Source organism: Neofelis nebulosa, chromosome 15, assembly GCF_028018385.1.
Source record: "Neofelis nebulosa isolate mNeoNeb1 chromosome 15, mNeoNeb1.pri, whole genome shotgun sequence".
Lineage (NCBI taxonomy): Eukaryota > Metazoa > Chordata > Mammalia > Carnivora > Felidae > Neofelis > Neofelis nebulosa.
Genome location: NC_080796.1, coordinates 70,137,456 through 70,150,200, shown reverse-complemented (window position 1 = coordinate 70,150,200; position 12,745 = coordinate 70,137,456). Strand labels below are relative to the sequence as shown.

The following is a 12,745-nucleotide window of genomic DNA, read 5'->3' as shown; positions in this document are numbered from 1 at the left end:
AGGGGCCAGCGTGTTACCCAGAGGTCCCTTTCAACACCTCCGCGCCCCACCCCCCACCCCCGATGAGCGGCGTCCTCCACCCCCCCCCCACTCACGCACACTTTCTACAGTTGCGCTTTTCACAGTTTCCCATCCCGCCTCGCCCCGTGCCTCGCCATGATAGGCGCCGTCAGTCCCTCTGTCCACCCCTGTATCCGTCCTCTTCTGTGGATGCCTCCCACGGTCCATCGCACACCTCAGTCTCCTTCCCGCCCCATCTTGGACACCCTTGTCCGCCAGGGATTTGCTCTGTGATCAGAGGTGTCCCCTCTCGAGGCCAAGCGGTCAGCCGGTGCGCCGCGCACACCTGCTGGGGCACACTGGCTTCAACCGGACGACCCCCCTGCACCGGTGCGGAGGAGCCGCGGCGGCCGTGGGTCTCCGGGTGCTTCCCGTGCCCGCCGGAAGTTTCCTCGGAGTCCTTGCTTTTGCGTGTGTGTGCGTGTGGGTGTGGGTGTGGGTGTGTGTGGAGGGGTGGAGGTCGGGGTGGGAGAGGGATGGAGGACGGCGGTGGCCTTTGGTGCCGTGGGCGGCTCTAGCGGTGGAAGAGGAAGCCGCGTTGGCACGGTAGCGGCGGCGGCGAATCGGGACGCAGAGAATCAAGGGCCTGCGCGACCCTGACGTTAGGCACGCTGGGGTCCTGCGGGTGCGGGTGTCGGTGCCACCTGGAGTCTGTGGGCGACCCTCCCGGACAATGGGATGTATAGCGACCCTAGGCGTGGCAGCTTGGTTTCTGCCGGTGTTGCAAAAGGGGAGGATTTCTGGAGTGTGGATAGAGTGAGCCAGAGCCTGTGTGTGTGTGTGTGTGTGTGTGTGTGTGTGTGCGCGCGCGCGCGGGGGGGGGGGGTTGGGGGCTGGTGGCAGGGGCGGGGGCGCGAGGCGGTGCCGAGGGAAGGGGAGGAGCGTGTGGGTGGCAGCGGCGAGTTGGTGCGTGGATGCGTTCCTTGCAGTGAATCGGGAGACTCGAGCGAGGCGAGCGTGGTTAAAGAGAAGAAGGGCAAAGCAGGTGTGTGGGCGGGCGCGGATGGGCCCTTGGCTCCCGGGCAGAGTTTTGTCCCTTGTCCCCAGGGCGAGCGAGCCAGGGAGGAGGAAGGGAATGTGCGGCAGGGGCGGGGACGGGATGGGGCGTGGGCGGGCCCCCAGAGAGGAGCAGAGGTGGCTTTGGCCAGGTGCTCTGAAGCTGGGAGAGAGGAAGCTTCGCAGGGAGAGAAGAAGCGTAGCGCGCAGTTGGCGCTGCGGGGCCAAAAGGGGATGGCGCGTTGCATGGGCCGGGAATCGAACCCGGGCCTCCCGCGTGGCAGGCGAGAATTCTACCACTGAACCACCCATGCACCCACGGACGTGGTCCACAGAGGGCTTCCCCAGCGGCGCCGGCCGCCTCCGTTGCCGGTCCCCACCAGTAGTGAGCGTGAGCGTCTACCCCGTGGGAGCAGGAGGCGGGCGGTCTGCAAGACAGGCTCCAGGCACGCGGAGAGCCAGCCCCTGGGGCGCGGCGCGGGCCTCCGGGCAGAGGAAGGCAAGGAGGCGGACTGGGCTCATCCTGTGCTTTGTCCCTCGTCCAGGGCCGCCGCCACAGCCTGCCCGTGTCGCCAGAGGCAGCCAGGAGCCGGACCCAGCCTGGCCAGCGCCCGAACCCCAAACAGCCGGAGCCATCTGTGGCAGGTGCAGGCAGGCGAGGGACCTTGCCTTCAGCTACTCCCAGCCCCGAGCCAAAGTCCGTTTGGCGGATGGTTTTCTCGCGCGTGCAGTGTGTGTCCCGGCGGACGGGGTGGGGAACGGACCTCTCGTGTGTGGAGCCGTGGGGCCGGGGGCGGGGATGGGTGGGCTGTGTGTGTGTGTGTGTGTGTGTGTGTGTTCGCGCTCGCGCCGGCGTCTGTCGGAGTTAGAGGCCAGGTAGCGCGGCGTGCGCCTCTGAGTGCGTCTGGGGCCAAGAGAGCAAAGGCCTGAGCGCGTTGGCCGGCGGCTCTCCCTAGGGGTCCGGCTCGGTGCCTTGACAGGTTGGGAGCCAGGAGGGCGATCTTGGATCCGGGAGGAACGCTGGGGCGGAGTGGCCGGCCGGCGGCCTCCCCGAGCCAGGAGATGCGCTGTGGCGCCCGGCTGGATGGCCTGGGGGGGTCTAGGGCTTCCGCTCCCTGCTCCCTGCAGCCACCTTCCCGGCTTGGACTCGTGAGCCAGGCCCACAGAAGGGAGGGGTCCACGCCGCCGGCTGGCCAGCAGACGGCCGGGCTGTATGGCTCCCGGGAGGCAGGCAGGCAGGCAGGCAGGTAGGTGTGGCCAGGGGAAGGCCCCCAGGTGGAGGATCGTGTGGGCCGCCTCGGGAGGGTGTGGAGAGAATGGACTAGGGCCGGGGGGGAAAAGCACGGGGTGACGGTGGGGTGGGTGCGTGTTCCCGGTGGCGGCGGAAGCGGACGGCTGGCCGTAAGAAAGAGCCAGGCGCTGTCCAGCGGCCACGAGTGGGAGCGGGAAGCGCGGGGAGCTTTGCAGCCTGGGCTGGTCCGCGAGTGCCGGGGTGACGAGGGCAGGGGCGGGAATAGGCGAGAAGGAGGACCAAAGAGCCTCCAGAAAGCAGCAGGTGCGAAGTCAGCGAAGCCCGCGGGTGTGGGAAAGGCGCTCGAGTCGCCGGGGAGTGCGTGTGTGCGCGCACGCGCGCGCGCGCTCCGAGCCCGAGGCGGCGAGGGTGGAGGGGCTGGAGCTCGGTCCTGGGCAGCGTGTGCTCGGGTGCGAGGCGGGCCGCGGCGGCGAGAGGGTGTGGTCCAGGCCCGGGTGGCGTGGCTGCTGTGTGGGGCGGGCCAAAAGGTGGGCGTGTCAGGAGTGGGATTCGAACCCACGCCTCCAGGGGAGACTGCGACCTGAACGCAGCGCCTTAGACCGCTCGGCCATCCTGACGGCGGGTGTGGGCGCGTCGCCGCTGGCCTGGCTGGGACGCGGCGCTAACGCTGGTGTCCTTGGCCGTCGTGGCGCCTGGCTGGCGGCTGTGTGGGTGCGCAAGGGGCGAGACACGCGCGGCGGCCCCGGAGGAGCACCGCCAGCCGCCTCGCCGCCGCCGCCGCCGCCGCCGCCGCCAGCGCGGCTCCCGTCGCTGTCGCACCCCCACCCCCAGCTCCCTGCAGGCCCCGTCCAGCGTCGGCGCCCCTTGCCCTGCTCCCCACCCCGCCTTCCTCGCCCTCGCCCTCGCCCTGGCCCTCGCAGCCCCGCTTGCCGTCTGGGGCCTTTTCTCCCGGCGCGATGCCCGCCTGGCAGACGAGAGAGAGGCAGCGCTCGTTGGGAGTACTGAGCGCCGTCCGGGTCCGTGTGTGGGCCCGGGTGCGGGTGGACTCCGAGTCGAGTCGGGGCCGGGGGCTGCCGTGCGGGAGAGGGGGCCGAAGCGGGGGTGGGGTCGGGTGGGGCGTGGCCCGGGCCGGGCGCCCGTGCAGGGCAGGGCGTCGAGGGCAGGCAGGGGCAGGCGTGGGGAGGCAGCCGGAGAGGGGTCGGGCGGGCGCCCGGGTGGCCGGCCGCCGCCGTCCTCGTTAGTATAGTGGTGAGTATCCCCGCCTGTCACGCGGGAGACCGGGGTTCGATTCCCCGACGGGGAGGCAAGACGCCCTTTTTGGTGGCCTGCGCAGCTCCGGGTCCCACCTCTTGCTCCCGAGGGAGGGGCAGGGGCGCTTCTTCTCGGCCGTCCGTCGTCCGGCCGGCGGCGCGTGCCCGGCCTGCCCACCGTCCACCGGCCCCAGCCCTTTGCGTGGCTCGAGGCCGGACGCTGGGTCGCCACCGCGCAGCCGGGGCCTCGTGCGGTCCCCGCGGCAGCCACAGCGAGCTCCTTGGCGACGTGCCGCCCAGCCGCGCAGCCGCGCAGCCGCCCATCCGCCGTGGGTGTGGGTCGGGTGGGAGGCAGATGGGTCCGGTCCCGTGTGGATGCGGGAGGTGGTGTGTGTGGCCTGGCGGCCGCCCCCTCTGCTCCTTCCCGCGCGGGGCCGGGCCGCTAGCTGCGGGCCGCGGAGGACGCGGAAGACGCCGGGCCGGGGGCGTGGCGGGGCTCCCCAGCCGACCTCCGAGGGCCCGAGAGCGGCCAGATGGCCAGAGCGCCCTCCAGAGGCGGGCGGCGGTGGGCGTCGGGCGCCGGGCGCCGGGCGCAGGGCGGGCAGGTGGGCGGGCGGGCGTGCCCGGCGACCGGCCGGCGCAGCGGAGTGGGAGGGGCGAGGCTGGGGCTCCGGGTGGCCGGAGCCCGTGGTGGCCGGAGCCCCGTGGTGGCCGGGCAGAGCTGCGGCCGGCCGGGACGTCGGGGCAGGGTTTGCGCCGGGCGGCGGCAGCGGCGGCGGCGGCGAGAGGGCGCCAAGGCGAGAAGGCGCCGGAGCGCACCCTGGGCCGGCCGCGTCGGGCCGGCCCGGGCCGTGCAGCGTTGGTGGTATAGTGGTGAGCATAGCTGCCTTCCAAGCAGTTGACCCGGGTTCGATTCCCGGCCAACGCAGCCGGCCGACCTTTTGCGCCCCTCCGGGGCCCTCCTGGCCAGGCCCGCCGGGCGCTGGCAGTGGGGGACGGCGTGCCGGCCGCTGGGCGCTGGGCGCTGGGCACGTGGCCCGAGGCGGCCGGCGTGCGGGTGCGAGGGCGTCCGGCGCGCAGCGTTTTGCGGGTGCTGCCAGCGGGCCGGGTGGACTGCGTGGGGCCCGCGGGCGGCTGGACGTGCAGAGGCAGGGGCCTCGGGGCCCAAGCGGAGCCGCGTGGGTGGAATGGAGGCGCTGGGTCCAGGGGGGTGCAGGCCAGGCGCACAGCCTGTCGCTCCCTGGTGGTCTAGTGGTTAGGATTCGGCGCTCTCACCGCCGCGGCCCGGGTTCGATTCCCGGTCAGGGAAGCCTTTCTTCTTCCTCTGGCCCTCCGGGGCCTCCCCTCCCGGCCTGCCAGGCCGAGCCACCCACCGTCCGGTCCCCAGTGCACCCGCGCACCACCCCCTTTTAGCCCACGCCGGCACGCCAGGCCACAGGTGGCTAGCTTGTCGTTGGCCCCGCCGCCGCCACGACGACGACGACGACGACGACGACGACGGCGGCGGCCGCGGCGGTGTGCACACAAGGCCACCTGCCACGCCCCCACGGGCAGCCCAAGCCTCGCCCTGCCACCTCGGCCCGTCCGAGCCTTTTGGCCTGGCTGGCCCTCTGGAGGCCCTGGCATCGCCTCTCCCCTTCGCCCCCCCGCGCACGCGCTCGCCTCCTCCTTCGCTTCCACAGCCCGAGACGCGAGTGGCCGGGGCGACCTCTGTCCCCCGCCGGGACCACCAGTGTGCGCAGAGGCCCCGGCCCCCCGAGTGTGCTCGGACCCCCACCGCCCCCGCCGGTGGCGCTCCTAGCTGGCCAGGCTGACGAGCCATCCCGTCCTCCCTCCCGAGGTGCCCGCGGTGGCGGTGCTGGGCGCGGGGGGCAGGTGAGCCACGCGCAGCCCTGAGTCCCGTCACCTGGCCGAGCCCCCCGGGCCTTGCCTCCCTCGCCCCCCTCGGGCCTGCGACCTCTCAGGCGGCTTCCCTGCGCTACGCGGGGCGGGAGCGCCACGACCTGGCTGGCTGCGTCTCTCCCCGGCGCCGGAGAGCAGACCCCATGGGCACGGTGGTCTCGGGCCCGATGGGAGCGCACAGTCCGACCGCCGGGCCCGGGAGGTGGAGGAGGGAAGAGGCATCCGGGCCCGGCCCGGTCCCCCCCGGGCACTGGAGGTGACACAGCGGGGAGGTGTCGTGGGAGCCGCGGGGGAAGAAACCCCAGCAGCCAGGCAGGTGGGTGGCGGTGCAGGCACCCCGGGGGACTGGGCGCACTTGTCGCCAACTTGTCATTCCAATTGCGGGACACGTTGGTCCCGGGCATCCTTTGGCAAAGGGGCCAGCGTGTTACCCAGAGGTCCCTTTCAACACCTCCGCGCCCCACCCCCCACCCCCGATGAGCGGCGTCCTCCACCCCCCCCCCACTCACGCACACTTTCTACAGTTGCGCTTTTCACAGTTTCCCATCCCGCCTCGCCCCGTGCCTCGCCATGATAGGCGCCGTCAGTCCCTCTGTCCACCCCTGTATCCGTCCTCTTCTGTGGATGCCTCCCACGGTCCATCGCACACCTCAGTCTCCTTCCCGCCCCATCTTGGACACCCTTGTCCGCCAGGGATTTGCTCTGTGATCAGAGGTGTCCCCTCTCGAGGCCAAGCGGTCAGCCGGTGCGCCGCGCACACCTGCTGGGGCACACTGGCTTCAACCGGACGACCCCCCTGCACCGGTGCGGAGGAGCCGCGGCGGCCGTGGGTCTCCGGGTGCTTCCCGTGCCCGCCGGAAGTTTCCTCGGAGTCCTTGCTTTTGCGTGTGTGTGCGTGTGGGTGTGGGTGTGGGTGTGTGTGGAGGGGTGGAGGTCGGGGTGGGAGAGGGATGGAGGACGGCGGTGGCCTTTGGTGCCGTGGGCGGCTCTAGCGGTGGAAGAGGAAGCCGCGTTGGCACGGTAGCGGCGGCGGCGAATCGGGACGCAGAGAATCAAGGGCCTGCGCGACCCTGACGTTAGGCACGCTGGGGTCCTGCGGGTGCGGGTGTCGGTGCCACCTGGAGTCTGTGGGCGACCCTCCCGGACAATGGGATGTATAGCGACCCTAGGCGTGGCAGCTTGGTTTCTGCCGGTGTTGCAAAAGGGGAGGATTTCTGGAGTGTGGATAGAGTGAGCCAGAGCCTGTGTGTGTGTGTGTGTGTGTGTGTGTGTGTGTGCGCGCGCGCGGGGGGGGGGGTTGGGGGCTGGTGGCAGGGGCGGGGGCGCGAGGCGGTGCCGAGGGAAGGGGAGGAGCGTGTGGGTGGCAGCGGCGAGTTGGTGCGTGGATGCGTTCCTTGCAGTGAATCGGGAGACTCGAGCGAGGCGAGCGTGGTTAAAGAGAAGAAGGGCAAAGCAGGTGTGTGGGCGGGCGCGGATGGGCCCTTGGCTCCCGGGCGGAGTTTTGTCCCTTGTCCCCAGGGCGAGCGAGCCAGGGAGGAGGAAGGGAATGTGCGGCAGGGGCGGGGACGGGATGGGGCGTGGGCGGGCCCCCAGAGAGGAGCAGAGGTGGCTTTGGCCAGGTGCTCTGAAGCTGGGAGAGAGGAAGCTTCGCAGGGAGAGAAGAAGCGTAGCGCGCAGTTGGCGCTGCGGGGCCAAAAGGGGATGGCGCGTTGCATGGGCCGGGAATCGAACCCGGGCCTCCCGCGTGGCAGGCGAGAATTCTACCACTGAACCACCCATGCACCCACGGACGTGGTCCACAGAGGGCTTCCCCAGCGGCGCCGGCCGCCTCCGTTGCCGGTCCCCACCAGTAGTGAGCGTGAGCGTCTACCCCGTGGGAGCAGGAGGCGGGCGGTCTGCAAGACAGGCTCCAGGCACGCGGAGAGCCAGCCCCTGGGGCGCGGCGCGGGCCTCCGGGCAGAGGAAGGCAAGGAGGCGGACTGGGCTCATCCTGTGCTTTGTCCCTCGTCCAGGGCCGCCGCCACAGCCTGCCCGTGTCGCCAGAGGCAGCCAGGAGCCGGACCCAGCCTGGCCAGCGCCCGAACCCCAAACAGCCGGAGCCATCTGTGGCAGGTGCAGGCAGGCGAGGGACCTTGCCTTCAGCTACTCCCAGCCCCGAGCCAAAGTCCGTTTGGCGGATGGTTTTCTCGCGCGTGCAGTGTGTGTCCCGGCGGACGGGGTGGGGAACGGACCTCTCGTGTGTGGAACCGTGGAGCCGGGGGCGGGGATGGGTGGGCTGTGTGTGTGTGTGTGTGTGTGTGTGTGTGTTCGCGCTCGCGCCGGCGTCTGTCGGAGTTAGAGGCCAGGTAGCGCGGCGTGCGCCTCTGAGTGCGTCTGGGGCCAAGAGAGCAAAGGCCTGAGCGCGTTGGCCGGCGGCTCTCCCTAGGGGTCCGGCTCGGTGCCTTGACAGGTTGGGAGCCAGGAGGGCGATCTTGGATCCGGGAGGAACGCTGGGGCGGAGTGGCCGGCCGGCGGCCTCCCCGAGCCAGGAGATGCGCTGTGGCGCCCGGCTGGATGGCCTGGGGGGGTCTAGGGCTTCCGCTCCCTGCTCCCTGCAGCCACCTTCCCGGCTTGGACTCGTGAGCCAGGCCCACAGAAGGGAGGGGTCCACGCTGCCGGCTGGCCAGCAGACGGCCGGGCTGTATGGCTCCCGGGAGGCAGGCAGGCAGGCAGGCAGGTAGGTGTGGCCAGGGGAAGGCCCCCAGGTGGAGGATCGTGTGGGCCGCCTCGGGAGGGTGTGGAGAGAATGGACTAGGGCCGGGGGGGAAAAGCACGGGGTGACGGTGGGGTGGGTGCGTGTTCCCGGTGGCGGCGGAAGCGGACGGCTGGCCGTAAGAAAGAGCCAGGCGCTGTCCAGCGGCCACGAGTGGGAGCGGGAAGCGCGGGGAGCTTTGCAGCCTGGGCTGGTCCGCGAGTGCCGGGGTGACGAGGGCAGGGGCGGGAATAGGCGAGAAGGAGGACCAAAGAGCCTCCAGAAAGCAGCAGGTGCGAAGTCAGCGAAGCCCGCGGGTGTGGGAAAGGCGCTCGAGTCGCCGGGGAGTGCGTGTGTGCGCGCACGCGCGCGCGCGCTCCGAGCCCGAGGCGGCGAGGGTGGAGGGGCTGGAGCTCGGTCCTGGGCAGCGTGTGCTCGGGTGCGAGGCGGGCCGCGGCGGCGAGAGGGTGTGGTCCAGGCCCGGGTGGCGTGGCTGCTGTGTGGGGCGGGCCAAAAGGTGGGCGTGTCAGGAGTGGGATTCGAACCCACGCCTCCAGGGGAGACTGCGACCTGAACGCAGCGCCTTAGACCGCTCGGCCATCCTGACGGCGGGTGTGGGCGCGTCGCCGCTGGCCTGGCTGGGACGCGGCGCTAACGCTGGTGTCCTTGGCCGTCGTGGCGCCTGGCTGGCGGCTGTGTGGGTGCGCAAGGGGCGAGACACGCGCGGCGGCCCCGGAGGAGCACCGCCAGCCGCCTCGCCGCCGCCGCCGCCGCCGCCGCCGCCAGCGCGGCTCCCGTCGCTGTCGCACCCCCACCCCCAGCTCCCTGCAGGCCCCGTCCAGCGTCGGCGCCCCTTGCCCTGCTCCCCACCCCGCCTTCCTCGCCCTCGCCCTCGCCCTCGCCCTGGCCCTCGCAGCCCCGCTTGCCGTCTGGGGCCTTTTCTCCCGGCGCGATGCCCGCCTGGCAGACGAGAGAGAGGCAGCGCTCGTTGGGAGTACTGAGCGCCGTCCGGGTCCGTGTGTGGGCCCGGGTGCGGGTGGACTCCGAGTCGAGTCGGGGCCGGGGGCTGCCGTGCGGGAGAGGGGGCCGAAGCGGGGGTGGGGTCGGGTGGGGCGTGGCCCGGGCCGGGCGCCCGTGCAGGGCAGGGCGTCGAGGGCAGGCAGGGGCAGGCGTGGGGAGGCAGCCGGAGAGGGGTCGGGCGGGCGCCCGGGTGGCCGGCCGCCGCCGTCCTCGTTAGTATAGTGGTGAGTATCCCCGCCTGTCACGCGGGAGACCGGGGTTCGATTCCCCGACGGGGAGGCAAGACGCCCTTTTTGGTGGCCTGCGCAGCTCCGCGTCCCACCTCTTGCTCCCGAGGGAGGGGCAGGGGCGCTTCTTCTCGGCCGTCCGTCGTCCGGCCGGCGGCGCGTGCCCGGCCTGCCCACCGTCCACCGGCCCCAGCCCTTTGCGTGGCTCGAGGCCGGACGCTGGGTCGCCACCGCGCAGCCGGGGCCTCGTGCGGTCCCCGCGGCAGCCACAGCGAGCTCCTTGGCGACGTGCCGCCCAGCCGCGCAGCCGCGCAGCCGCCCATCCGCCGTGGGTGTGGGTCGGGTGGGAGGCAGATGGGTCCGGTCCCGTGTGGATGCGGGAGGTGGTGTGTGTGGCCTGGCGGCCGCCCCCTCTGCTCCTTCCCGCGCGGGGCCGGGCCGCTAGCTGCGGGCCGCGGAGGACGCGGAAGACGCCGGGCCGGGGGCGTGGCGGGGCTCCCCAGCCGACCTCCGAGGGCCCGAGAGCGGCCAGATGGCCAGAGCGCCCTCCAGAGGCGGGCGGCGGTGGGCGTCGGGCGCCGGGCGCCGGGCGCAGGGCGGGCAGGTGGGCGGGCGGGCGTGCCCGGCGACCGGCCGGCGCAGCGGAGTGGGAGGGGCGAGGCTGGGGCTCCGGGTGGCCGGAGCCCGTGGTGGCCGGAGCCCCGTGGTGGCCGGGCAGAGCTGCGGCCGGCCGGGACGTCGGGGCAGGGTTTGCGCCGGGCGGCGGCGGCGGCGGCGGCGGCGAGAGGGCGCCAAGGCGAGAAGGCGCCGGAGCGCACCCTGGGCCGGCCGCGTCGGGCCGGCCCGGGCCGTGCAGCGTTGGTGGTATAGTGGTGAGCATAGCTGCCTTCCAAGCAGTTGACCCGGGTTCGATTCCCGGCCAACGCAGCCGGCCGACCTTTTGCGCCCCTCCGGGGCCCTCCTGGCCAGGCCCGCCGGGCGCTGGCAGTGGGGGACGGCGTGCCGGCCGCTGGGCGCTGGGCGCTGGGCACGTGGCCCGAGGCGGCCGGCGTGCGGGTGCGAGGGCGTCCGGCGCGCAGCGTTTTGCGGGTGCTGCCAGCGGGCCGGGTGGACTGCGTGGGGCCCGCGGGCGGCTGGACGTGCAGAGGCAGGGGCCTCGGGGCCCAAGCGGAGCCGCGTGGGTGGAATGGAGGCGCTGGGTCCAGGGGGGTGCAGGCCAGGCGCACAGCCTGTCGCTCCCTGGTGGTCTAGTGGTTAGGATTCGGCGCTCTCACCGCCGCGGCCCGGGTTCGATTCCCGGTCAGGGAAGCCTTTCTTCTTCCTCTGGCCCTCCGGGGCCTCCCCTCCCGGCCTGCCAGGCCGAGCCACCCACCGTCCGGTCCCCAGTGCACCCGCGCACCACCCCCTTTTAGCCCACGCCGGCACGCCAGGCCACAGGTGGCTAGCTTGTCGTTGGCCCCGCCGCCGCCACGACGACGACGACGACGACGACGATGGCGGCCGCGGCGGTGTGCACACAAGGCCACCTGCCACGCCCCCACGGGCAGCCCAAGCCTCGCCCTGCCACCTCGGCCCGTCCGAGCCTTTTGGCCTGGCTGGCCCTCTGGAGGCCCTGGCATCGCCTCTCCCCTTCGCCCCCCCGCGCACGCGCTCGCCTCCTCCTTCGCTTCCACAGCCCGAGACGCGAGTGGCCGGGGCGACCTCTGTCCCCCGCCGGGACCACCAGTGTGCGCAGAGGCCCCGGCCCCCCGAGTGTGCTCGGACCCCCACCGCCCCCGCCGGTGGCGCTCCTAGCTGGCCAGGCTGACGAGCCATCCCGTCCTCCCTCCCGAGGTGCCCGCGGTGGCGGTGCTGGGCGCGGGGGGCAGGTGAGCCACGCGCAGCCCTGAGTCCCGTCACCTGGCCGAGCCCCCCGGGCCTTGCCTCCCTCGCCCCCCTCGGGCCTGCGACCTCTCGGGCGGCTTCCCTGCGCTACGCGGGGCGGGAGCGCCACGACCTGGCTGGCTGCGTCTCTCCCCGGCGCCGGAGAGCAGACCCCATGGGCACGGTGGTCTCGGGCCCGATGGGAGCGCACAGTCCGACCGCCGGGCCCGGGAGGTGGAGGAGGGAAGAGGCATCCGGGCCCGGCCCGGTCCCCCCCGGGCACTGGAGGTGACACAGCGGGGAGGTGTCGTGGGAGCCGCGGGGGAAGAAACCCCAGCAGCCAGGCAGGTGGGTGGCGGTGCAGGCACCCCGGGGGACTGGGCGAACTTGTCGTCAACTTGTCATTCCAATTGCGGGACACGTTGGTCCCGGGCATCCTTTGGCAAAGGGGCCAGCGTGTTACCCAGAGGTCCCTTTCAACACCTCCGCGCCCCACCCCCCCACCCCCGATGAGCGGCGTCCTCCACCCCCCCCCCCCACTCACGCACACTTTCTACAGTTGCGCTTTTCACAGTTTCCCATCCCCGCCTCGCCCCGTGCCTCGCCATGATAGGCGCCGTCAGTCCCTCTGTCCACCCCTGTATCCGTCCTCTTCTGTGGATGCCTCCCACGGTCCATCGCACACCTCAGTCTCCTTCCCGCCCCATCTTGGACACCCTTGTCCGCCAGGGATTTGCTCTGTGATCAGAGGTGTCCCCTCTCGAGGCCAAGCGGTCAGCCGGTGCGCCGCGCACACCTGCTGGGGCACACTGGCTTCAACCGGACGACCCCCCTGCACCGGTGCGGAGGAGCCGCGGCGGCCGTGGGTCTCCGGGTGCTTCCCGTGCCCGCCGGAAGTTTCCTCGGAGTCCTTGCTTTTGCGTGTGTGTGCGTGTGGGTGTGGGTGTGGGTGTGTGTGGAGGGGTGGAGGTCGGGGTGGGAGAGGGATGGAGGACGGCGGTGGCCTTTGGTGCCGTGGGCGGCTCTAGCGGTGGAAGAGGAAGCCGCGTTGGCACGGTAGCGGCGGCGGCGAATCGGGACGCAGAGAATCAAGGGCCTGCGCGACCCTGACGTTAGGCACGCTGGGGTCCTGCGGGTGCGGGTGTCGGTGCCACCTGGAGTCTGTGGGCGACCCTCCCGGACAATGGGATGTATAGCGACCCTAGGCGTGGCAGCTTGGTTTCTGCCGGTGTTGCAAAAGGGGAGGATTTCTGGAGTGTGGATAGAGTGAGCCAGAGCCTGTGTGTGTGTGTGTGTGTGTGTGTGTGTGTGTGCGCGCGCGCGGGGGGGGGGGGGTTGGGGGCTGGTGGCAGGGGCGGGGGCGCGAGGCGGTGCCGAGGGAAGGGGAGGAGCGTGTGGGTGGCAGCGGCGAGTTGGTGCGTGGATGCGTTCCTTGCAGTGAATC

General features: G+C 72.5%; 1 protein-coding gene and 10 non-coding genes across 11 annotated transcripts; 7 read left to right on the top strand and 4 right to left on the bottom strand.

Annotated features, from left to right (window-relative positions):
- Positions 1-1,299: 1,299 nt before the first annotated feature.
- Positions 1,300-1,370, bottom strand: TRNAG-GCC (transfer RNA glycine (anticodon GCC)). Its single transcript has one exon. It is a non-coding gene; the product is annotated as a tRNA-Gly (tRNA).
- A 1,472-nt stretch (positions 1,371-2,842) lies between these two features.
- TRNAL-CAG (transfer RNA leucine (anticodon CAG)) lies at positions 2,843-2,925 on the bottom strand. The gene has a single exon. It is a non-coding gene; the product is annotated as a tRNA-Leu (tRNA).
- A 614-nt stretch (positions 2,926-3,539) lies between these two features.
- On the top strand, positions 3,540-3,611 carry TRNAD-GUC (transfer RNA aspartic acid (anticodon GUC)). Its single transcript has one exon. It is a non-coding gene; the product is annotated as a tRNA-Asp (tRNA).
- Positions 3,612-4,414: 803 nt separating this feature from the next.
- On the top strand, positions 4,415-4,486 carry TRNAG-UCC (transfer RNA glycine (anticodon UCC)). The gene has a single exon. It is a non-coding gene; the product is annotated as a tRNA-Gly (tRNA).
- A 259-nt stretch (positions 4,487-4,745) lies between these two features.
- Positions 4,746-11,245, top strand: LOC131495571 (collagen alpha-1(I) chain-like). Its single transcript, XM_058700566.1, has 11 exons — positions 4,746-4,758; positions 4,972-5,248; positions 5,292-5,433; positions 5,523-5,662; positions 7,473-7,572; positions 8,749-9,022; positions 9,108-9,185; positions 9,632-9,766; positions 9,884-10,302; positions 10,408-10,615; positions 10,851-11,245. The coding sequence occupies exons 1-11, from the start codon at positions 4,746-4,748 to the stop codon at positions 11,243-11,245; spliced, it is 2,181 nt and encodes a 726-aa protein (XP_058556549.1).
- Positions 4,796-4,867, top strand: TRNAE-CUC (transfer RNA glutamic acid (anticodon CUC)). The gene has a single exon. It is a non-coding gene; the product is annotated as a tRNA-Glu (tRNA).
- TRNAG-GCC (transfer RNA glycine (anticodon GCC)) lies at positions 7,171-7,241 on the bottom strand. Its single transcript has one exon. It is a non-coding gene; the product is annotated as a tRNA-Gly (tRNA).
- TRNAL-CAG (transfer RNA leucine (anticodon CAG)) lies at positions 8,716-8,798 on the bottom strand. The gene has a single exon. It is a non-coding gene; the product is annotated as a tRNA-Leu (tRNA).
- Positions 9,419-9,490, top strand: TRNAD-GUC (transfer RNA aspartic acid (anticodon GUC)). Its single transcript has one exon. It is a non-coding gene; the product is annotated as a tRNA-Asp (tRNA).
- TRNAG-UCC (transfer RNA glycine (anticodon UCC)) lies at positions 10,294-10,365 on the top strand. The gene has a single exon. It is a non-coding gene; the product is annotated as a tRNA-Gly (tRNA).
- On the top strand, positions 10,675-10,746 carry TRNAE-CUC (transfer RNA glutamic acid (anticodon CUC)). Its single transcript has one exon. It is a non-coding gene; the product is annotated as a tRNA-Glu (tRNA).
- Positions 11,246-12,745: the final 1,500 nt, after the last annotated feature.